The 24,955-nt window shown below is 43.6% G+C and overlaps 1 protein-coding gene across 3 annotated transcripts in view; it reads left to right on the top strand.

Moving 5' to 3' along the window:
* EFCAB6 (EF-hand calcium binding domain 6) overlaps positions 1-24,955 on the top strand; it is a 101,226-nt gene that overhangs the window by 70,948 nt on the left and 5,323 nt on the right. For 2 of the 3 annotated variants that reach the window (XR_014548613.1, XM_083615507.1), the window contains exons 23-27: positions 963-1,118; positions 5,568-5,766; positions 7,987-8,175; positions 18,166-18,369; positions 21,408-21,620. Coding sequence is in view for 2 of the 3 variants with exons in the window: in XM_083615507.1 (XP_083471633.1) it covers positions 963-1,118; positions 5,568-5,766; positions 7,987-8,175; positions 18,166-18,369; positions 21,408-21,620 (961 nt within the window). In the remaining variant the exon portion in view is untranslated. Of the gene's footprint in view, positions 1-962; positions 1,119-5,567; positions 5,767-7,986; positions 8,176-18,165; positions 18,370-21,407; positions 21,621-23,342; positions 23,521-24,955 lie in introns of all 3 variants that reach the window. The other variant, XM_083615506.1, reaches the window with a different exon arrangement.

Genomic DNA, 24,955 nt, shown 5'->3' with positions numbered 1-24,955 from the left:
CTATCATTTCAGCTGTTTAGGCACGTCACACGAATCTGACAGGGATTCTAGATTGTTGCAGTTGACACGATCGTATTCCACATTTACATGATACTAGGAGGCTAAATATGCTGTCAGGGATCAGGACCTAATTACTAATGTTGGTGATAATAATACTTAAAACTTATATGCTGCATCTCAAGTCTTCGTAGCACTTCACTGACATTATGTCGGGCAGGCCGGTATTATTATTTCTGTATGCAAATGCCTCCCTCTTCTCTCTTTTCAACTGCTTTATGGCTCTTGAAGGGGAAGGGAAGTGTGACGTCCTGGGAGCAAATGCGTGAAAGGACTTGAAGCTGCCATTCTTCCCACGTGGCAACATTAATAGCTGGCCAGCATCACCAGGCTCTGTTTTGTCTCCTGGCTTTATTAAACTCAATACCACGAAGGCAAAGTTCTTCTCCTCATACTGAACGTTGCCCCACTTGCATTCTGAATCGGGGCTTCATAAATTGTTACCCGCAGCACGGCATGCAACTCACTCAGCCGTGTATTTTGGCTTAAGTCATGGGTAGGCAAACTAAGGCCCAGGGGCCAGATGTGGCCCAATCGCCTTCTAAATCTGGCCTGTGGACGGTCCAGGAATCAGCGTGTTTTTACATGAGTAGAATGTGTCCTTTTATTTAAAATGCATCTCTGGGTTATTTGAGGGGCATAGGGATTTTTTTCAAAATATAGTCCCCCCCCCCCCAAGGTCTGTGAACTGGCCCCCTGCTGAAAAAGTTTGCTGACCCCTGGCTTAAGTGATTGACATGTCACTTACTCTGCCGGTGGCTTATTGAGGCTCTGGAAAGCCACGTTACAGGGCTGGAAGTTAGGCTGCCTTTGGCTTGGTGAATCATGCGTCTGAATTATACAAGCCAGTCCATTAGGATTTTTCTTTATTGGGAAAGCTAAACTGAGCATTGGTTCTCTTTCAGGGACAAGTACCACGAATGCTCCCATGATTTTCACAAGGCCTTCTTGCAGCAGGATAAAAACAGAGAAGGCTGCATATCGGTGGGCAACCTCCGCAGGTTGCTGGAAGACTTTAACTGCTGCCTCGGCTACGAACAGTACAGCGAACTTCTATACAGGTTGTTATAATTGCCCCAGCTTTAATGGAGCTATCCTAGTTCAATACATTCCTGAGCTTATCTAACTATTCCTGCTCAATCAGTGGACTCTTACTTTGATCGTAATGATCTTGGTGATAATATATGTCTGATTTATTTCGATACATGTAAGCGTCAATCCTTGGTTGAGTAGGGTTTGAACTTCTCTTTCTGCAAAAGTATGTGATAGGTAGTAGACTTCACAAACATATTTTAATTTAAGATAGCTTTAGTCCCAGTGACCTTTTGTTCTACAAATAGCACACCTCCAGTGTTTGCACATCCTAACTGGTGTTCATCTGGTGCACCTGAAACAAATTAAACTGTCCAAGGAATTGGAAAGCTCCCCATCTAGTACCATGACCAATTTTAGAAAATAAGTTGCTTTGTTTTTGTTTTAAGTATGTGAAAGTTAAAGAGAAAAACAGGTAAACAACACCATTGTTTTACAACAGTTTAAAAGGTAACTGTGGCTGGTCCAGTATGAAAAATTATTCATTTTCTTAATCATTTTCTGAACTTGCACAGCAATTATAATCTGTACTTACTGTACTTAAACTATTGTACAAATATATGTACTTTTTTGTAGAGAAATAACATCAAGCTTTTCATGTAAGCTAAGGAACAGGCAATAACTAATCAGAGCAAAGAACACTTGGGACCTGTTAAATGTAGAATATATTTATCTTTTTGAGCACCAGAAAACTCAAGATGGACTTGATCATATGCGAATGTAGGATTCAGTAGAATTACATTTTCAAAAAAGATTTTTTCCTCTCTCTTTTAGAAGAGAGGGTAGGAGGAGAAGAGAAACCTAAACAAAATCTTTTCACTCCACCTATAAATCGAGTGATTAAGCTCCTTTGAATTAAGCCTCTAATAAGAATTTTTGCAGTGTGCTCTTTTCCTCAAAGACTTTTTGATGATAAACACTTCCATTCATTGTAATTTTCTGCAGACTAGTCCTTTCCAGATCGAAAAGAGTCTTTTCTCCCCCGCCTTAAATAATAGAGTAGATTAGCATATGCATTTGGTTTTATTACTAAAATTTTAATACCAACTTGGCAATTTATTCCTCTGCTGAAGTGCGTTGATTATTTCCTTTTCCCCAACATCGGAGCCAGCTTGACACAGGCTAATGCATGGATTGGCGCACTCTGCAGCTGCAAGATGCAAAAGCAGTGCTCTTGAATGTGCTCTTTAGGGGAGGGGGGAGTTTTTAGCAGCAGATATTTGGGTCTGTACATTTTATTTCTTTTTCTGGCATCCTCTTTGTTAAAACGGCTTCATCCTCCTGCCATTTAATTAGTCATTGTTATTCTGATTTTGGAAAGAGTCGTCACTGAGTGATTTACAGAGCAAACAGGCCACAAAAGGTACTTCAGTGTTTGATGCCAGAAATGGGATTTGCTGCTTTAGATCTGTGCTAGCAACCTTGGCCAAAGAATTTCCTTCTTTGTGAGGAAGAAATCAGGGCTAACCCTATTATTATTATTATTATTATTATTATTATTATTATTATTATTAGAGCAAAAGTAAAGCTTCCAGGTGGCCGATTCTGGACACTGTTAAAGCACATAAAATGTCAGTTTATTTCCTTCCCCCACTCCCATTAGAATTTCCCACCTCTGGCATTGAGCTAAATGCATCATTAGCCAGATGTAAACATGGGAAATGTCTTTCTTGGCATCCTCCGGCCACTGCTGAGGGGCCTGTGGCTGCACCACCACTGCTGAGAAGCATCAGTAGCCATGGTTGCCCGCACTCTGTTTTAGGGCAGTGTGACCTTCTTGGTGGCTCTTCCTTTGTGTCCATTCCACAGAGGCAGAAGGCAAGCAGCAGGGGCCACCTCTGAGTATGTATCCACCCAAGCAAGCAAGCAAGTAGTGGTGGTGACTAGGTGCAACAGCAGCAGTCTGCTCTCTGTTTTCAGCTGCTGTTAACACTCAGCTGCCTTCTCTGTCAGCAAGTGGTGGTGGTGAGGATTTTTCCGAAAGACTCCCCCAAACCTGGAGCTGTTCCTGCTTAAAGGTCTGGAACTCAAGGCCTCTGAGCCAACCCCGCTTGAGGGATAACAACTGTGGAATTTGGCTGCCAGCCTGTGGAGAAAGAGATGCTTAGAATTGTAGAATTGCAGAGTTGGAAGGGACCCCTAGACCACCCCAGTTCACTCCAGGAATCTCAGCTAAAGGATCCCTGACAGATGGCCATCCAACCTCTGCTTAAAAACCTCCAAGGAAGGAGAGTCCTTCACCACCTGAGGGAATCGGCTCCACTGACAAACAGCTCTTACTGTCAGAAAGTTCTTCCTGGTGTTTATTCAGAATCTCCTTTCTTGTAACTTGAAGTTTGGGTCCTGCCCTCTGGAGCTGCAGAAAACAAGCCTGCGTCATCTTCCATGTGTCAGTCCTTTAGACATTTAAGGATAGTTCTCATATCTCCTCTCAGTCTCCTGTCTTCCAGGCTAAACATACCCAGCTCCTTCAACTGTTTCTCATAAGGCTTGGTTTCCAGACCCTTGATCATTTTGGTTGCCCTCCTCTGCTCACATTCCAGCTTGCCAGTATCCTTCAAAAATTGTAGTGCCCAGAACTGGACACAGCACTCCAGGTGGGATCTGACGAAGGTAGAATAAAGCGGACTATTACTTCCCTTGATTGGGACATTATACATCTGCTGATGCAGCCTAGAATGGCATTAGTCTTTTTTTTGCTGCTGCATCACACTGCATGTTAACCTTGTGGTCTACCCATAGATCCTTTTCATATGTCCTACTGGTAAGCCATGTGTCTCCTGTCTTAAATTTGTGCATCTGGTTCTTCCTGCTTAAGTGTAGAACCATACATTTGTCCCTATTGAAATTCATTTTGTTGGCTTCTCCAATCTGTTAAGGTCGTTTTGAATTCTGATTCTGTTTTCTGTGGCATTGGCCTAGTTTGGTGTCAGCTGCAAATTTGATGAGCATTCCCTCAGTTCCTTGAACCAAGTCATTTATAAAGACATGGAACAGCAACGGGCCTCGGACAGAAGCCTACAGCACCCTACCTGTCACATTTTCCCAGGATTATTAGTATTAGTATCAATTAAATTTTTATACTGCGCTATACCCACAGGATGACAATGAACCATTAGTGAGTACTCTTTGGGGTTGGGTCTGTGGCAACAGATCTTGCTGTTAGGTCACTTTGGGGATTGCAGACTAGATTCTTTGTTCTTCACTTCTCAAAATGGCCCTTGGAGAAAAACAGTTGCTATGCAGGGCTTGATGAGGTATCATTTGGTTTGTTTATGATCAATGTCTACAAATGGGTTTATTGATCCTTAGAGCTACAGGACAAAAACAGATGCTAATTTAATTATACGATGTTTTAAATGAATAAACAAATAGCAATTTTAAAATTAATTTTTCATTAATATTAATTTAAAGTTTGTAGGGATATCATCTACATCCTAAATATAAAAAATGCAGTTTAAATCTATGAGATTAATATGATAAAATGACAAAACGTTTCATCAATGGGTTAAAAAATATTACAGCCAAGCATTCATATTTCCATTACAGTGCTAAACAAATCCCAGACTTGAAGAAGGTAAAAATAGCTTTGATATAAATTCACACTTGGGGGGTGGGTTGGAGGGAGATGTTCTATCTGACCTTCCAGTTGAGAGTGAAAGGACACCCCTGTATCTCAAATCTTGTTTGGGTTGTCTTCCATCTCTTTTAATTGAGTCCTTTGTGCCATTTGCCAGACTTTATTTATCTCATCTCTTCTTGATAATGCTTTATCATTTTTCGCTTTTTTTTTTTTACTGTGAAGGATGAGAGCTGATACTCTTATACTGATACTGATTGCAGTGCTGAAAGACTTTCTTCTTTGGTCAGGCTTTCAATGACTCATGTAGGGGAAAGGCTGTAGCTCAGTGGAGATCCTCATTCAGTCCCCAGGTGGGGCTTGGTGGGAGAGACCCCTGTGTGAAATCCTGAATAATTGCTGCCCATCATCTCTGACCACGGGTCCTGCTAGCTGGGGACTCAAGGTTGAGAAAGGCCGCTGTGGACAATTCCGAGTTAGATGCACCAATAGTGTAAACTAGATTCCTATGTTCCTAAGTTAAGCAGCCAGGAATTTGCTGGAATTTTGCGACTCACGTTTTGACACACACACACCCCCGCAACACAGGATACACAAGACAAAAATCCAAATAACTGAATAATCAGTTTAAATATATGTGGATTGAGAATTGTTATTGCATTGTGTAGCTGAGCTCCAAAATAGTGAAAATCCTCACTGGCCGATTTAATACTAACCACGTAGCAATTCTAGAATGATATAAAGCCCTATAATGGAGTGATTAGTTGCAGCAGCTCTAGTAGCAATGCTTGAGAAATGCGAAACAAATATTCAATCTTCTGTTTCTTTTTCCCCTTAGTTTAGGGATTAGCATACAGGACAACAAGCTCTCGTATTTTGATTTTATAAGAGTAATTGATGACCGCGCAGCTTTCAAACGGCGGAAAAGGCCTACCGTTCCACCTGTGCCACCCATCAGTTTTGTGCAGCTCAGCATAGATGAAGCCATGGCAAAAATAAAACAGATAGTTACCTCTTCCTCCGATTTGTTGTACAAGGTAGGTGCCATGCAGCCGTCATGATTTAGTAGCAAAACGCCCATCGCCATGACAAGGAGAGGGAAGGGAATGTTGGGGGCCCCGTCTTTGAACTCGAGGACAAAGAGGATGTGGAAGACTGGGAGCAGGAGTCATGCAAACAGGGGGCCCTAAAAATACCCACAGTGCTGCCAGCACCTGCTTTGCCCGTGAAAATCGCTCTGCCCCTGCTTTTTGGGCTCTGAAAATGGCTCCCCATGGAAACTCTTTGCGGTGTAGAAAGCCGTTCAAAAATGGAGAAGGAAAATACTTCATTTTAGCAGGGGTGTCATGCAAGCCGCTTCCTGAACCAGGACGTGGTTTTTATGGAATCTTGCTCAGCTGAGGAGGAATTAACCAGCAGATTTGGGGGGGGGGGAGAGAATTAAACATTGCTGCTTTGGCTGTGCACCCCTGTTCTCTGCTGGGAACAGGTGGCTGCAGCCCTCACAGGTGTTATCAGATGATGTTGTGGGCCAGCTTGGACCCGCTGGCAGACTAAGACTGGCCTGCAAGACATAGTAGGTACACAACCTCATCAGCCATGGCCCAAGAGACAATGCTTCAAATACTTCGGGTTAAGAACTTAATTCATTCTGGAGGTCCGTTTTTAACCTGAAACTGTTCTTAACCTGAAGCACCACTTTAGCTAATGGGGCCTCCTGCTGCCTCTGTGCCGCCGGAGCACGATTTCTGTTCTCATCCTGAAGCAAAGTTCTTAACCCAAGGTACTATTTCTGGGTTAGCGGAGTCTGTAACCTAAAGCGTCTGTAACCCGAGGTACCACTGTAGTGTTTTGATGGTCCTGCTTGTCAGCTGAGCTACATCAACATATCACTACTATGCTACAGCGGGTACAAAACGACTGACACCTTTTTCATATGTGGTGTGAGTGCCTCCATTTTTAGGATTTTAGGGAAATATTGAAGATTGCTTCTCGGTCATGTAATCTGCAATCCATCGCTTGCATTGCTGTCTTATCTTCCCCAATGACCAAAACATCTTGCCTTGCAAGGATTTCGTATTTCTCCTGATTGGCCTTGCACAGGGGTCAGCAAACTTTTTCAGCAGGGGGCCAGTCCACTGTCCCTCAGACCTTGTGGGGGGCCAGACTATATTTTTTTGGGGGTGGGCAATGAGCAAATTCCTATGCCCCACAAATAACCCAGAGATGCATTTTAAATAAAAGGGCACATTCTACTCATGTAAAAACATGCTGATTCCTGGACTTGGAAGGTGATTGGGCCGGATCCGGCCCCCAGGCCTTAGTTTGCCTACACAAGGTCTTGCATGAGGAGATAGCACAGCACTGGAGATACCAAATCCATTGTTTTTAATTGGGGCTGACTTCACAAAGTGTGGTAGCTGGTGCTTCCTTCCACAACTCTCTGGGGGGAGCCCTGAGTCGGTGGGTGGGGGCTACTGTCATGCTTGAATTGTCTGGTAGATATGATCATGCCATGGATGTACTAGACTTGTACTTGCTTACTGGTAAACAATGATGCATTGAGAGGCCCTTTATCATCTTCCTTTTACTTTATTGTAATATGTCTGAATTGCTTGACATTGTAAGCCACTGTGTTACTGTTTGAATAGGGTCTGACTTCTATAAATAAATAGTAAGGCATCTCAAGTGGGCTGAACTTGCAGCTGATTCAGCTGTTACACTTATCTGTGTACTTTTCAGACGTGCAAGAGACTTGCACGTGTTTGCAAATCCTGGCCTTGCAGCCAGGCTTGACTGCAGCTCCTCTTCCGTGGGACATGAAGCTGCTCACCTGCTTTCACCTCCCAGTTACATTTGGAAGGGATAAGTCCCACTGCTTGACAGGCTGACACTCCTCATATCTTTTCTCATCCCAGCTAAGCTCTCCTGCTATCTTTAAACACTCCAGGTTCTCTGGTTGCCTCTGGTTGCTATGGAGGCCTGTTGTAAACAGCCTTCCCACCTGACACTCTAGATCATGAGTCCTGCCAGAAGAGAATAAGCTATTGAAACAGCTCAGCTTAAAAAATGGTTGAGCAAGGATTCCTTGGGAAGCTCTTAGCGGCGTTTTGTATGCAGAATACTTGAGGCGGCGAGTGGGATGTTCGTTGCCTATGCATTTATTTCCACAGCTCAGTAATAGCTCTACTAGAGAGAAATGACTTCTTTCCAAATGCCGGCTATTTGGAGTTACTTTGCTCCTCTGCTATTTGCAGGCCTTTTCTGCTTTTGACAAGGACCGCACGGGAGCAATTTCCGCCTTGGATTTCCGGCAGGTGCTCCACCACTTCTGCTTCACGCTTTCCGATAAGCAGTTCAACCACCTCATCAAACTGCAGCGGCTTCGTGGAGAGCACTCCATAGACTGGAAATATTTTCTGCAAAAATTCAACAACTTCTCTGGGGTAAGAATGGGCACAAGACCCTTGTGCATCAGAATGAGCTCGTGCTGGTTGGGAAAGATTGGGCAGAAACCAGGGTGGTCAGAAGCTGGTCCAGAAAACAATAATACATGGCCTTTTCTTCTGTGTGCTCAGGGCACATTATAGAGGGCTTGTCCCCTTTTTGCTGACAACCCCACCCTCCCTGAAATAGGTTAGTCTGAGAAATGAGTTGCTGGCTCATGGTCAACAGGAATATGATCACAGGTCTTTCCAGTCCCAAGACCAGCAATTAACCTCATTTACTCTCCAGGTTAGGAAAACGGCTCTTTCAGTCCCTCCTCCTTGCTGCAAACTCATCAGCAGAACCTCCTTCTTCCAACACAGCTCAGCTGCAGACTTTCAGGCAAATGAGAGTGGACTGCTTACTTGCAGAAGAGGAGAAAGAGCCTCAATTTCTCTCTGCACGGGGGAAGAGTGAGCTTAATAGTCCTCTCCTTGTGTTGCGCAGCAGGTGGAAGAAAGTAGATAATGTTCCTAATGGAGGGGTTGGAGTTTGGGCTCAGGGTTATGTGGGGCCAGATGAGAAGCGCCCCCCCCCCCGCTCAGTCAGGTTAGGCCCTTCATGCCACCCACTGCCAGCCCCTGCCTCTCCCTGTCCCATTGCTATTACAAGTCGTCATTATTTCACAGGTCAGAATGCCTTTGTGACACAAGCAAATAGGTAAAGTGCAGTTTGCAAGCCAAAATTAGCATTCTTTCTCTGCAGTACCCCAGCCCTCATCTTAACTTGTACCTCAACCTGGTATAAGCCATCAAGCCTATGGTTCAGAACAACCTACTTGAAGCACATTCACAGGCAGGCATGTGCCTCAGTGAACATGGGAACATGAATCCAAGACATTGCACCTTCAGTGTGGATAATTTCATAAATTAGGTATTCCTGACGTAAAAGCCACGAACAGTGTAGATTTCCTGGTGGGAAATGAGCTGGGCTTGTCTGGAGTCCTAAGTATGAATTCAGTGGGACTTGTTAACAAGTAAGTGTTCATATCCTTAAGCTACAATGTGTTAGGAGTTTGTCTTTTGGGATTTCAGATTGTAGAAACAGGCTGAAAGATAGAAACAATTAGATAAAAAAGAAAGCCACATTCTTGTAGCGTGTGACCATTTTATTATTTGGAGCATCAATTCAATTTTTCCCCAGACTAGGGACAAAAAAACGCAATACCATAGAATAACTTCAAGTGACTCACAAAAAGTTGCTGTAGGAAAATGTAAATACGCCAGCATGGGCTTTTATGATAGCCATATTGATAAAGACTAATGGCATCCTACCAAAGGAGAAGGACAATCATTTGCTTTGTCTCCAATGCAGAAACCGTTACTTGCAACAATGTGTGTGTGTGTGTGTGAGAGAGAGAGAGAGAGAGCACGCACACAAATGGGATAGCAGGTGCCGAAATGAGAACATCATCTGTAGCATATAGTATAAATGAGTGTTTTGTTAAATGCCTGAACTTCATTCTCTCTGTGCATTCCATTCTGGATTTGGCAACACAGTCCACACCACGAATGTTCCTTACTGGGTCAGGACCAAAGTGTTTCCAATCTGGGCTCCCATTCAAAAGAATCCTAAAATTACAATTTTGGAAGGGACCCCAAGGGTCATCTGATACAACCCCCTGCGATGCAGGAATTTCCACTAAAGCATCCAAGATGGAGGTTTTTAAACAGAGGTTGGATGGCCATCTAAGAAGAGAGAGTCCACCACCTCCTGAGAGAGCCCCTTTCACTGTCAAACAGCTTTTCCCATCAGATGTTTCTTCCTCATACTTAATCGGAATCTCCTGTCTTGTGACTTGAAGCCATTGGTTCAGGTCGTAGCCTCTGGAGGTTTGCCCATGCTTTTGTATCTCTTCTTATCACTTGATGAGTGGAAGCTGAGTGTCTGTACTGCCTTCATTGAAAAGCACTGCATTTGAGATTATAGGAGGTAGTATTAAAGTTCTCTGTGGAACTTGGGGGGCTCTGATGGTACATGAGGGAGGTTGTGGGGCAGTAAAGGCTGGCCAAACTTCCTCTGCCAATGCACAAAGTGCATCTGGACAGTTTCTGGAGAGGCATTAGTTATGTACGAATAGACTCACGAAGATCTGTTTTACTGATTGGACCCGGGAATGCCCTTACACAGAAGTATTCTACACATAAGCATGAGTCTGTGCACGGAGGCCCTTCACACGCCAAATGGTGGGAGGTGGGTGGGAGGCTTGGTTTAGCCCAAGCAACCCTGCAAGCCCCCTCTTCTGTGATGCCCCATTCATATATGCAACCCAGCACTTGATATTGCAGTCACCAAGTGAAAAATGTCTGTATGTGAACCTGCCCATCCCCTTTCCAGGTGTATATGAAGAGGAGTGTTTGCCAAATCATCTTTCACCTTCTAAATTAATAAGACACGTTAAGTGCTGCAATAGGCAAAGTTCATATTGTGGGAGGGAAATATCTCCTTTAACACGGTGCTTTTTGATTGCAGGTTTGAGCACAATTTCATCCCTAGTTACATGAACAATTAACCATATGCAGGCTAAAATTCAGGCATCCCTTCAGAATTCTTCACCTAAGGGGAGTCTTAAGTTTTCCCACCTTGGATACCACATTTGATCAGGAGTCTCAAGAGCACTTTCTGTACTGGTGAAAGAAAAACTAATAAAAACCTCTATCATACCTTTAGAAATCAACTGTTGTTTTATCTGTGAAATATAATATCTGAAGTGGTAATAGGACATTGTGTAAAACAGAATACAGGAATTTCAGGGCAATATCCAGGGAAAAGGTGAAGCTGGAACACTTCTTCCTTACATGCTTGCTTTCTATGTGCAGAGATGTGGGGGTTTTTCAAGGCTCAAGCTCGCACCTGATCCCAAACCTAGGGGGAAAGCTATAGCAAACCTCTGCAGGGATAGGGGTCAGTGGCAATAGATACCTCGTGGGTATTTTCTTACTGATACGCCTAGTGATGCCCTTGTCAGTCGTGACTAGCACCAAGATGCCCTCTTCTATTTATGGTTTTCCAAAGATCTGGATTCACTTTTATCTGCTCTGTCTAGGGCACAACATTGAGAACAGAATTTGTTTTGGTAACTTCTGGTGCTCCTTCTTGTGAGTTCCAGATCTCAGTTTGTGCCACAGCCTGAGGACATATTCAAGCTTCTCAAAGAGGGTAGACCTATTATTGCATGTGCTGTGGACCCAATCCCCGCCATTGCTGAGTAGACCAGAGCCGATTTGCTGAGTAGAATCATAGAATCATAGGGACCCTGAGGATCATCTAGTCCAACCCTCTCCAATCAGGAATATGTAGTTGTCCCTTACGGGGATTGAACCTGCAACCTTGGTGTTTTCAGCACCATGCTCTAACCATCTGAGCTATCCAGTAGAGGCAGTGAATGCTCCTTAAGAAAGTGTGGTACTAGCAGCTCTTAAGGAAACTTCATAGCCTGACCCAACTTATTTCGTAACTATCATTCTCTGTCAAAGTTGTCATGATAAGCCAACTCCAATATATTCTTGCATTATTTAGATCCATTCCAATCTGGCTTCTGGCCTCATTTTGAGACCAAGAGTGCCCTGATGGTGTGGTCAACTCCTCAGATTAAAAAAAGGTTAGTCACCGTTCTCTTAGATTTTTATCAACTGTACCTTTTCCTTGAGAAACAAAAACTGGCCACATTCATTTATGCCCTGTTTATTTTCATACTGAAATATGTTCTACATGGGGTTGCCTTTGAAGAGAGTTTACGAAATTGACCCAAAATGCTGAGTGGATCTAGCAGACTGGAGCATAGAACTCTGTTTTTGTGTCATCTGCACTGGTTACCAAAGTGCTGGAAATGAGTATCCAAACATTAGTTTTAAGTCCTAAACAGCCCAGAACCAGAGCTTCTTAAGAATTGCCTCCACTCCCATGAATCTGCCTCACCCCTGAGATAATCTACTGAAGTCCTGCTTTGTGTTCCCCTCCACTGCCTGAGGTGCAGCAGCCGCGCATGAGGGGCATGGCCTTTTTGTGGGACACCCTACCCCAGGAGTGACTGGCTTCATCCTAGCTCGTGTTTCAGCCTGCACCAAGATATTTCAGCAGGTTTTTAAAGGTACAGTGTTATAAAACACTCCACTTTCAGTCTGGGGTGGGGGGAATTCTAATGCTTACCTAGTAAAAATGGCAACAGCCCCACACAAGGAGGAATCAGCAGACTCTGAGAATCCCCAACATATGCAAAAACATGAAAAACTCTAGAGAGAAACAAAGGAGGATTTTATAAAGCTTAAAAAAAACCTGGAAGAAATGGACTGTTGGTGCATGCCTGACTTTGCTCTGAAATGGTTGTCCTAGGCTTGTATGGGGGTGTGGAAGAAAGTATTGGCCAGTTGGCTTGCTGTTCCATTTCTAGAACATTGTTTCTGTTCTAGCGCTCAGAAAAGGATGAAAGAGGGTTTAGCTGCACCCAGAGCCCTGCTCCTTAGGGCTTAGCCGGGCTTTGGCAAGTGCCCAGCAGTTCTCTTCATCCTCACCCATTCCCGCCTCTCTCCCTATTCAGACGGAAGGCAGAGACAGCCCCCTTCTCCTTGCTGCCGAAGGTCTGAGCATCTTGCAAGGTGAGCAGGAACATCGCCTGCTTGGTCTGGTGCGGGGAGCCTTGGCCCCATTCCGACAGCTCCTCTGCCTTTGCCAGATGGGAAAAGCCAGCCATACACTGACCTGCCTAACCTGCTCACCTGTCAGTCTACTTGTTCGCTCTTGCCCTCCCAATGTCCTCCATCCTTCCCACTCTTGCTTGTACCTGATCATTTGCCTGCCCATTCATGCTGGGCAAACCCCTCTTCCCCCAGGCACATGCAGAAACAGTATTTTATGATGGAGCCCCATTAGTCTGATATATGGCTTTTCGATTCCCCACTTCGATGGTGATCGGTGTTGTTTTTAATCTGTTTTATCTATCGTTTTCAATTTTGTCTTTCTGTTTGAACAAATATACTGCCCCCGGTAAATGCATTTCATGTATGTCCATCTCATCATTGCCTGTTTCACCCCTGTTAGGACCTTAGGATTTATCCTTGGAGTTGGCAACAGAATGCTGACTGTTACAGGACTCGTCTTTTGTAGATACTTGACTATTTTAGGTTTAGCACATAAATTAATGTAGTATGCTGCTTATTCAAGCACATTACAAAAACCTGATTATTATACATTACACAAAACCTGATCGCTGAGGTATAGGTGGAAACACGTAGCAAAAGTCTCCAGCTCTGATCATTAAAGTATGGAAAATTTACTGAACTAGTAAAGTTGAAGCCTGTGAAGAGATGGGAAATAAATGGCACCTCATAAATAAAAATGCAATTCTCAACTGCAAAAGTGAATAATTAGCATACCCCAGAACCATGCAAGTTTAAAATCCATTTTATGCTTAGAAATAGTTAAATGCATTGAAACTAAGGATGCTTCAGAAGGTCCCCACTCCCCCCCCCCTTACACTTAATTCATCACTAGGGTCTTTTGACGATGCTGATGTATGCTAATGAGACTTACATTCTGAATAATTCTATATAGTTCTGATTTAAATGAGATGAGCAAATTGTCAGCTGAATCACAGTTTTTGTTTCTGTTTATCAAGGTCCATAACTGCACTAGTGTATACATTTGATTTTTAATAAAGCTAGGGTTTTTTCCTCCTTTTTCTTTTCCCTTGACAGTTATTTCTATTTGAATGAGGGTTTTCAAATGCGGGTTAAGTTAGTGGGAAGCCAAATTAGTGTTGTGTGTTTTCTTCCTTTCCTAATGCTACCTCTGCAAAGGCAGAGAGCATCAAGTAGAGTTGACTTGAGAGAGTCTTTTTACTGTCAGTTTCACTTCTGTAACCGTCCCAAGCACTTCTGGCGTGGTCTGAATGGCTCCCTCAAAAACGTGGCAAGTTTTCTTCCAAATCCTGGACACAATGGGTTGCATCCAACCAGAGTAGACCCATTAAAATTAATGGACCCAAGTTGGTCTGTGCCATTGTTTTCAGTGGGTTTACTTCGAGTAGGACTAACGCTGTTGTTGTTTAGTCGTTTAGTCGTGTCTGACTCTTCGTGACCCCCTGGACCAGAGCACGCCAGGCACTCCTGTCTTCCACTGCCTCCCGCAGTTTGGTCAGACTCATGTTTGTAACGCTAGATACAACTTATTAAGTCAGGGAAGGGTAGCTTGCTACCTAAGGCCCAGCCTAATTCCATGCAGCCCTTGGCCTAATTTCATGAATGTTGTAAGTAGAGGGAAACAGGAGAACAGTGGACTGGTCGACTACTTTTGGCTCGAAGCCTACCCATCATTCATTTATGGTCCCCTGCCCAGATTACCTCTGGGGTTTTTTTGGTTTTTTTTAATAAATATTTATTCAATTTTTCCAATTTTATACAAAGACAAAAAGAAAAAGAAAAAGAAAAATATTAAAAACAAATCAATATCAATATCAATTTTTCAATAACATATTTCTTTGACTTCCTCATACCTCCCCTTCTTGTTTTCTAGTTCAAATTGTTAATCCAGCAAATCCTAATCTCTTAAACATTCCTTTTAACTAACACCTTTTTTTCCCCAATCAACTTTTTAAATTTTATAACTTAAACAATATTAATCCCAGTTCTTTTTATCATAACAGCTAGAGACCACATAAGTTCAATCCAGCATCTTTCAAAGTTCATTAATTTTACAATATTTCTGTAAATAGTCCTTAAATTTCTTCCAATCTTCTTCTGCCGACTCTTCTCCCTGGTCGCGGATTCTGCCAGTCATTTCTGCCAGTCCCATACACCCTGCCCAGATTACCTCTGAAGGAGTCTGTCAACAGGAAAAAAATATGCACACACGTGTGAGGGGGAAATGTGAGAAAGCCTACAAAAGACTATTCTGTAGCACTGTGTCAAAAACTGTCCTCCAACTTCTTAAAAGATTTCTTCCACTGTGAAAGCAGCTTCAGGTTTTTCGCCTCATTCACTTGTGAATTGCTTTAGAATTTTGGTAGGTGTAGGTCTAAGTATACCTTATCCCTGTGAGATAACCAAGGGTATCTGTCTATGTTTCTCAGCTTTCTGCAGCCTTTCTGACTGCCATGATCTGAAAAAGATCCATGAGAGGTGTTACCCCATAACATCTTTCCGGGCTTTAATGGTTGTGTGGCACGCCAGAGAGTCTGGCTAGCAAGTGCTTAAGATCTGTGCATATTCTCTTTGAGGGAAAGTCCTTCCTTTAACTAAACAATAATTCTACACTGATTTATTTGTAAGGTGAAGGGCTTCACTTGTGAAACTGCCACAGAGAACAGCATCGGACACTTGCTAGGCAGCCTCTTTGCCTCCTCACACTAACAGGAAGGTCCAGCCAAGGAGATCTTTGGTTTGTTTCAGAAAGCACAGGCTCTCAGGAAGGCTGCAAAATGCAGGTCATTGAAGAGATTATTTGCCTATTGAAAGAACTCTCACAAAACTCCTCAGCCGCTGTGAAAGTCAGGTGAGTGCAACGACAAAACCCACCCACAACCCACCCAGGATCATTTCACTGAAATTTCTTCTCCCCTTTGATAATTTTTTAATGCAGTTTCTTATTAATTGATGGAGTGTGGAAATACAGAAGATTTTTTCTGCACAGGGCTAGTACACAGTGCCCTGATTCTAGCATAAGAGGTTTAGGGAAACTTTTCAGTTGCTAAGCTTTGCCTGGCTGTCCAAAGTCAGTGGATTTCTCGGTCCAAATGAAGAAGACAGGCAGAGAGGCCTTTAAACAACAACAACAAACACCAAACCTCCAGGGCTTTTTATACACAAAGGCTCTTTCCTTGCTTTGCCCTGTATGCCAACAGGACCTGCACTGAATGGCTTCCTGGAAACTCTGCCGGGGGGGGGGGGGGGGCGCTGTTTAAAACTAGCTGGCAGAACGTTGACTCTTCAAGGTTCCAGGACAGTTGAACCGGACAATTGCTGAGTTGCTATAACTCAGTGCCACTAGAGAGGTACAGTCTGCTTCGGAGGAAAAGGGTTTGAAGCGGCAGAATCAGCTGCAGCATTTTGGAAGGAAGAACTCCGGGGCACCTTTGCCTAAAAGGGTCTCCTAACTGCCTGCGAGGGTCTGAGAGGCAGAGGCAAGAGGGGTTGTGTAAGCTAAAAGAACAGGCCAGCTCTCCTTGCGACACGATCCTAAGTGATTGTGGGCTGTGCTGCATGGGGAGTTTGGCACGGCCTGCTGCCTCCTACCCAATTAAGGAAGGACTGTGGTGTTAGCCTTCTCAGAGATGGGGCCCTTAGTTTCTCTAGGCCCAGGGGTCAGCAAGGTTTACCTCGCCTGGGCCAGTTCACTCCAGTGGAGATCCCTCCATGGGCTGGGTCGCCTGTGTGTCCACGATTTCCGGCATCTGCATCTGTGCAGACGTGATTTCCAGCACCACGGAAGCAAGTCCCCATGGCGTGCTGCACCGGTTTAGCACGGCATACAGGGACTTGCCGAGTGGGCAGCTCGGTTTGGGGGCGGCTCGTGGGCCGGTTAAATGACCCCTGTAGGTTGCTTGTGGCCCATGGGCCTTAGGTTGCCGACCCCTGCTCTAGGCGCCCCGCACCGCAGGCCTCCAGTGTTCGCTTAAGAGAGGTCACACCAGAGGTTTTGTGGCCATCGTTACAGAGGAGACTGAACTCCTGGAAGGAAATTTGTGTAGAACCTTCTGGAAGAGACCTGTTTTAAAAAGGTGGTGCAAAAGGCAACACTGATCAGGAAGCCCAGACTCCACTAATCAGAGAACACCAACAAAAGAAGTCCCCCTGCTTATAGTTGGGGCTTCAGTGCATATTTGGATCACTGAGGTCCGCTATTGCTCGATAAGGTACATGGTGACGTGAGGGACCTTTTTGCATCCTTCATGTGGATTTCACAGTAGTCCTCTTTTTTGCACAGATACGATGCATACCTAGCGTGCCAAAAGTCCCATAAAAAAATCAAAACGCTAGTACCCTAAGTTCGTATCAGTTACAGGACCAGACTTCGGAAATTCATATATATTTATCTAGATTTGTTCATGTTTCCTGGTATGTTTGTTTTTGAAATGAAGAGGACTACCATCCTCCTGAACCTTCTGTTATCCTCATTTCCCCCAAAAGTTCCAGCAAGAATCCCGGTACTAAATGGCTATCACATATACTAAAAGAGCAAGAATTCTACAGCAAACACTTTCCCTGCTCCTTGGACTTTGGTCGTATGGGTCTTTAGCGCCTTTTCGAAATCTGTAAAGTCTTTATCCACCACTGAAATGAATGCTAACTAATATATACCTGCATCGGTCAGATTCAGTCTTCCTTGCCCTTGGCTTTCACTTTCTTCCTCCTGCTGTCTATATCCACTCCTAGCCTAAAGATCAAGCTTGCATGTTCTTCTAGGCAAGAAACTGTATGTTGCTTATGAAACCCTGTGAAACACAATGTTAGGCACATAGTTCTATAGTGATAAAACAATGACATATGGATGAATAGTTAATTAAGAAATCCTCAAATGTATCCTGTCTATGACCCATTCACACACACACACCTCTAGCAGTGGATCCAGAAACTCACAATACTGTGCCATCTGTGTGAATGCCAGGTGTGAGATGGGCAGGATGAGTCAAGTGTGGGTTTATCAGCTAATCACTCTGCTGTTTACCTTGCTCCTTGTATTAACCAAGTGATATTTTTCTTTAAAGGCCTGGGTCAAGCAATGTCCTTGGCTTTAGGCTGCAGCTGTTTAATAGAGGGTTTTACATTTTTCTTAACCCGATTGCTTGTCATTTCCTGCAGCACTTGTTAAATACTGTTAAGTCAATTTCATTGGTGCAGAAAACTGAAGGTGACCTTTTCTACAGACCTCTTGGCATGACTTCCTAAATGTTATCTTTTGTATATTATCAGTAGATCTGTTTGTGATTCCCCCTCCCCCATGTATGTTCCACTTAGACTGAGAGACAGCATAGGAAATTTGCTTGCCGAGATCTGTCCAATCAAGAGGTCTTTGCCCGTATTCAAGAAGTAATAGGCACTCGCTATCAAACCCTTGAAGGGGAGTTTAAAAACGCAGATCGCACAAGAGAAGGCACTGTCTCCAAAGAGGACTTCAGAGATATCTGCAACCGGTGGTTTTTCCTTTTGACCGATGAGCAGGTAAGAAAACTGGTGGGCAGGGACAGTATTTCTCAGAAGGCAAAAGCACACTTTTGTATACAGGAGGAATCTTTGGGAGGGGAGGGGGTGTCAGGAGAGCTGCAAGTTTATGACTTGAGGATAAAGGTAAGCAGGGCAGTAGGAGAGTGTATTTGCTGTGTCTTCTGTGGGTCCTTCCCTGGTCGTTCCATTCTGGACCTGCAGTAATAAATAGGACTTAGCATTGTCCCCCAGAAAGCAGCTTAAACAGCTGGAACAAGTGGGAGATAATGTGTCTATGTGTCGTTATCCTCTCACATATTCAAGGACTGTTCCTCAAACTTTTGATGTAGCAGAAGCATGTCCCCCTACCCAACTTTAATTTGAATGGGAAGCAAACTTCGCCCTTGTATCCTGGACGTGTCTCCATGCTAGTGAGCGCTGCAGCCTTGCCTTCAGATTGGAATTATTGCTGAGGCACAAGATGGCGCCTCCTCTGTGTAAAGCTCATGATGTTGTGTCTCTGCCTCAGGAATGGGGGGAAAGTGAAATCACAATGCCTGACGCAGAGATGTAGCACAGGGGCTGATTGGAAGGAGGTAAAGCCAGAGCACTAGGTCATACAGAGGTGCAATGGGCATCCTCTTCTGTGGGGAGCGGGAAAGGGGTCTTATTTAATCATTTGCTCCTTATGGCACATGAGTAGTTCTCAGATGGTGAGCAGAGTTCAGAAACTCCGACTGTATGCAGTTGTCTCCAGAGCAGCATGGTCTCTGAGCGCATGGGAACAGCTCCTATGCCCTTCTGAATAGCTGCCTCTCTGGGACCCGCCTTGGAAAAGCAATCTTTATATGGGCCTCATTTGACATCAAGGAAGCAATGAAATGTTAATTGCAGTTAAGTTTCTGTGTGGCTCAGCTTGTAGCTTCATTTCAGCTGGATCGTAGATAGTTTTCCTTCCCTGCTAAGCTGTTGATATTACATACATATCCCAAGCGGACGGCCTTCAACCGGCTGTTAACAGTCTCTGCTAACTTAGTGCACAAAGCACTTATAATATTTAATTGATGCTTGTAAAACATGTTGCTATCTTCTGATGTAGTGTGAAGTGTGTTTTGTTTTCTATAATTTATAATATGGCAGAAACTTGGCCAGTGGGGGAAAGTTGAAAAGAAATTCGAAATGTAGGTCTGGCCTTTGAAGTTTAACTGCAACTTGCCACATGCATATCAAAGGCTTAGAGGTGATGAGCTTTCTTCAAGGTCTGATATTACTGTTTGTCAGAGAGGGTTTCTTAAAAAAAAAAGGAAAAACAAAACTTTACAGTTTGTACATCTGAAATCTAGAACAAATGGTCTACCTTTCTACTGATTCTACATTTCTTTATATATATATATATAATTTTCAAATACAAAACAAAATTATACACTCCATACATCTTAGTTGCATCTTATTTCTCTTTTTTCGACTTCCCTCAACTTGTCTGTAAATCCTTCATATTTTAACTTTAAACACGTTTCTATTTTGTTATTTATATTATTACTGTAAAACTTCATCCCCTTTTAATATATTTCCCATCACAATGCTTCCTTGAAACTTACAAATGTAATCTGATTATCACTTAATTTTTGCAAATGTTCAATAATTTTTTCCCAATCTTCTGTAAATCTTTGATCTTGTCAGTTTCGGATCCTTCCTGTCATTCTGTCCAATTCTGCGTAGTCAATCATTTTAGTTCTCCATTCTTCTATCGTAGGCAGCTCCTCTTGTTTCCATTTCTGGGCCATCAATATTCTTGCTGCTGTCACTGCATACAAAAATAACTTCTTTTCTTTCTTATTTATCTCATTGCCTGTAATGCCTAATAAAAATGCTTCTGGTTTCTTAACAAAATTTCAACATTTTCTTCAATTCATTATAAATCATTTCCCAAAAGCTTTTTACTTTCTTACATTCCCACCACATATGATAAAAAGTACCTTCTTTTTCTTTACATTTCCAGCATTTATTACTTATCTTATACATTGTTGCTAGTTTTACCGGTGTTACATCCCATCGATACATCATTTTCACCACATTTTCTTTTATAGTTGTACATGCAGTGAATCTTAAACCTTCTTTCCATAATTTTTCCCATTCTTCCATTTGTATATTATGTCCTAAATCTTTGGCCCAATCAATCATAACTGATTTTACCTCTTCATCCTTTGTACACCATTCTAACAATATCTTGTACATTTTTGCTAAAATTTTAAAATCATTGTTCAATATTTCTGTTTGAAATTTTGATTCTTTATCTGCAAACCCCCTTTTGGTGATTCTACATTTCTTAGGAATAAGACACATTGATACTGGCACTTTATTTCCATGCATGCATTCCTGTTATGACAAGCAACTTGCGTTGACTCAGTATCGAACGTGTTCAGGTGGCAGAATCCCAGAGACATAAAAAAGGGGTAACCTGCCCTCTTTCGCCAGTTGTTGGACCCAAGCCTGTCTCTGTTGCCGGTACAGCAGCATACTCACTTGCACACAGCCTTTCTTTATTTGAAACAGTGGCCCTTAAATTAAATTAGGACAGAGACAGCTCAACATGGGGGACCTATGGATGACCCAAACACTTGGTCTGAAGGGCCGTTGGAGGGTCTCCACCAGCACACGATCCTGCACTCAGAGTAACAATCAGGGAAATGGCCATTTGCAGCACAGATTACACACAAGTTCAATAGTACAACCTGGGCCCAGCGCCAACACCTAGCATAGCTTCTTTCAGCACCAGGACCTTTAAGAAGTTCAAAAGGTTTTACTTAATGACACTAATTGCTGCATGTCTCACAGGTGCCAGGCAAATGTGTGGCAAGGGCACCACCTGCTTGTGGGCAGCAGGTGGTGGTGGTCAGGCGGTGCTGGGCGCCTCTTAGTCGTGGCCGGGCCCTGACACAGGCATGCAGAATAAAGTGACGTTTCCAGGGATTCATGAGCCCTGGGTTGACATTCTGCACTGCCTGATACTTTGCTTGGCCTTGCATTTGCTGAAACATGGTTCTCTGCTTCAATAGTTCGAAAACCTCTGGAACACAGTGCCGCTCGACTTGAATGGAAGATTGAAATACCCTGGATTCTTGAGAAAGTTCATTCTGGAAGTGGAAATGCCAGATACACCCGCCGCCAACCACCCGGAGAACCCCAGCAAGCCTGCCACAGCAGCTGAGCCCGGACCACAGCTACCGTCACGGCCTCAAACAGCATATTCTCCCTCATCTCCAAAGAAAGTAAGTGCTTCATGGCCAAAGCCAGAACACAGGAAGTAGAACCCTGGCTCTTTATTAAAAAAACTTATCCCATTTCTATCTGACTCATCCTTCAAGGTGTTCGCTTGGGACAGGGGGCACACACCAGGTCTATTAGGCTTTCACAGCAACATGCAAGGTAGGTTAAAGTGAAAGACAGTGACTAGCCCAAGGCCATCCAGGGAATTTTGTGGCTAAAGAGGAATTGAAGCCCAGGTCTTCACATTCCATGTCCAACACATTTTATTGGGTTTGCACAACTTGTGACTCACAAAGCCCAGCAGCAGTTTGATGAACCTGTTTTTGTTGTCTGTCTAGGACTGGGGGGGGGGGGGAGAGACTGGGTGGTGTGGTGGTGGCTGCCAAACCACGACATCTGTCTGCGTTGGAAGTTGTGCAGGCCTGCGCCATCCTCTGCCCTACTCAACCGCAGGGTGGAGTGATGGTCCATCCCCCCTCTGATTTTCCCAACTCAGAACAGCGTTTATGGGCCAAAAATGGCTATCAAGATGCATTGGTGTAAAAGGGTCAAGGTATTTATGGAAATGTATGAACCAGAAAACTGTTGAAACAACTAACGGTAGATTGCTTGGAAAACACCTTAAGTTAGCTGATGGTAGTTAATCATGGAAAACCTGCTTCACTTTATTTTTTTAACTGCATTCTTTGTCTTGATCAGTAGCCTTGGTAAGTAAGGGATCATAAGAGCAAGCACCCACGGAAAGGAACCACGAAGGATTCTGTCTAGGTACAACACTCATCCCTAGCCAGTGGTCAGGGGTGATGGGAGTTACACCTGAAGGATACCACATTGACTCCCCACCTCTTCAAGAACAAAGGAAAAACAGCCATTATTAAATTTGTCCAAGGGTTGCCGCGCACACAAACATTTTTCTACACTAGGTTTCTATGCCTATGATGATTGGCAGGTGAATATGTCAATTGGCTCCATCAAGAAGACTGCGCTGACTAGCAGTAGCACTCCACAATCTCTTAGGAATGGATAATCTTCAGGCCTGGTACCTGAGGTCCTTTCAGGTAGGGGGTGTGGGGCTGAACTCATAAATTTCAGCTTCCACTTATAACAAGTGATGCTGTTGATTTCATATTTCATGGTTTGGAAATACAGGTCTCGTTGGCTCATAATCTGCCATCACATGGAGAGTTCTTCTGGAGGTTGGGCTTCAATCTAAGCCAGAGAAAAGGAATCCTGCCTCCCTTTTCGCACGCCTTTGCCCCAATCCTTTCTTCTCCACTTGCTTGCTGCTTCAGTAGTGGTGGGAGGGGAAGAAGGGAGGGATGTCTCTCTGCTGCAGTGCTGGAGAAACTGCATTTCCCAAGTCCTGCAGCCAGTGCTAATTTTCTAGAAAAAGAGGGGCCGGAACTCACCACGAACACCTCCCTCGTTCTCTCAGAACGGCAATGTCACCCACCTGAGAGGGGCCGGAAAAAAAGCCATGCGGAATGCCAGGAGCCAGGGAGAAGAGGATGAGGAGACAGCGTTGCTCAGAAGAGCTTCCCTGGTAGATCAGGCCTTTTTGAATTCTGAACCTTGGTTAAAAGGTGTTCAGTATTTCAGTTTTCAAAATGAAGATTCAAATAAGAATCCATCATCAAATGTCTACAGATTTAGAAATCTATTCCCTTGGCACTCCTTTTTTGTCTTCAATTGCAAGTTGGTCAAAATCTTCCTCTTAATTTTAGGCCCCAGCAGGCAGCAGGCCTTCTACTGCAGCAGTTCATACTCCACCTATTCTGAACTGCAAACCGATTGAAGGTAAAATCCGAAAAGGTGTTCAGCACTGCTGGAGACAAATCCTGAAGGAATGTAGAGAGAAGGATGTGGACCACGTGGGAGAAGTTGCAGTAGAAGATTTTTTAGGTTGGTTGTTTTCTTAAATCTTCATTAGTGATCTTGCCTAGGTAAAGAAGTGGAAGCAGAAACAGCTGTCAGACCAGAAGGAGATTCTGGCATGTCCTTCAAATACAAGCTGTGTGAATGAAATTTCACATTGTGAAGCTGGCCCATTCACTCCACTGCTCTTAGATGTCAGCCCTTTAGCACAGTGATTTCTAGAAATGGCAATTTGGCAAGAGAGTCTGTAAAAGAGAAGAAGTACTCTCACATGAAGCTTTACTGGGGCATACTAATCTAATTTGATATGTGTGTTTATTTGCTTCATTTATATTTTACATAATAAATTTGTCTTTTCCCAACTTCTCGCCCCATTTTCCATGGTGTTTTAATTTCCCACCCCCTCTGCACAATGCCTTCTGTTTCCTATACCAGCACATCAATACTGTATTCTCTAATTCCTTCTGTTTCTCATATTTCAAATCCTGCTTGCGAGTTCATCAAACTATAATATAATATAGTTCTAAAAGGGCTTCCATTCTTCCACAAAGAGAATCATTGTTAGATTCACTTGTTTTGGCTGCTAACTCTGCCAGTTCTGCATAGTCCATCACCTTACTTATCCATTCATCTTTGGTGGAAACGTCTCCCTACCATTTTTTGTGTTTGGAGAATCCTAGCTGCTGTTGTTACATACATAGACAATTCATTTATATTTTAGATAACAGCAGCAAAAGAAAATAAATAACCATCCCTCCCAACCTACTTTAGTCAGCAAACACTTAGTGGAATAAAAAGGTCATAAGGATATGATGGGAACCAACATGTTTCTTTTGTCACGGTCCTGTCCCTTTCATGTAAGAAGCAAGAGGGGGTCTGACTTTAGAAAAGTGTGTTCAGTTGTAGGAGCCATTCTGACAATATTGTACGGTTGGTAACCCAAAGTTCTCCACTTTCGCCACCCGATGCAGCCCCCAGGTTATAAAAGTTGGGAGAAAAGAGTGGAAGGGATTGAGGATGGGGAGGTAAGTCAGAGGAGCCGAGGTCTCCTTATCCATGCAGCCCTTTCCAGGTTGCTTTGTGAACAGGACAGACATACGATTCAACAAATCTGGCTTCCACCATCCCCTCTGGTCTGACCTTCTGCAGCACATCTCTGAGGCCAAATCTATTACTGTGTATTGCAGGGTGCGAAAACAGTAGCTTAAGCCCTGGTTCACATATCTCTATCACGTGACTGCTGCAGGAGACTGGCGGGGGGGGGGGGCGGCTCAGTGGAGTCTGTTGAAATGTTCAGCTGTCCTTTCTCCAGTGCAGAGGAAGCATGTACAGCCCTAACGTTTATGAATGCTCTCATATTTAGAATGTTCTAATGAAGTAAAAAAGGTAAAGGGACCCCTGACCATTAAGTCCAGTCACGGACGACTCTGGGGTTGCGGTGCTCATCTCTCTTTACTGGCCA

Source organism: Podarcis filfolensis (assembly GCF_964270895.1).
Source record: "Podarcis filfolensis genome assembly, chromosome: 5".
Lineage (NCBI taxonomy): Eukaryota > Metazoa > Chordata > Lepidosauria > Squamata > Lacertidae > Podarcis > Podarcis filfolensis.
This window is presented reverse-complemented; position numbering and strand designations above follow the sequence as displayed.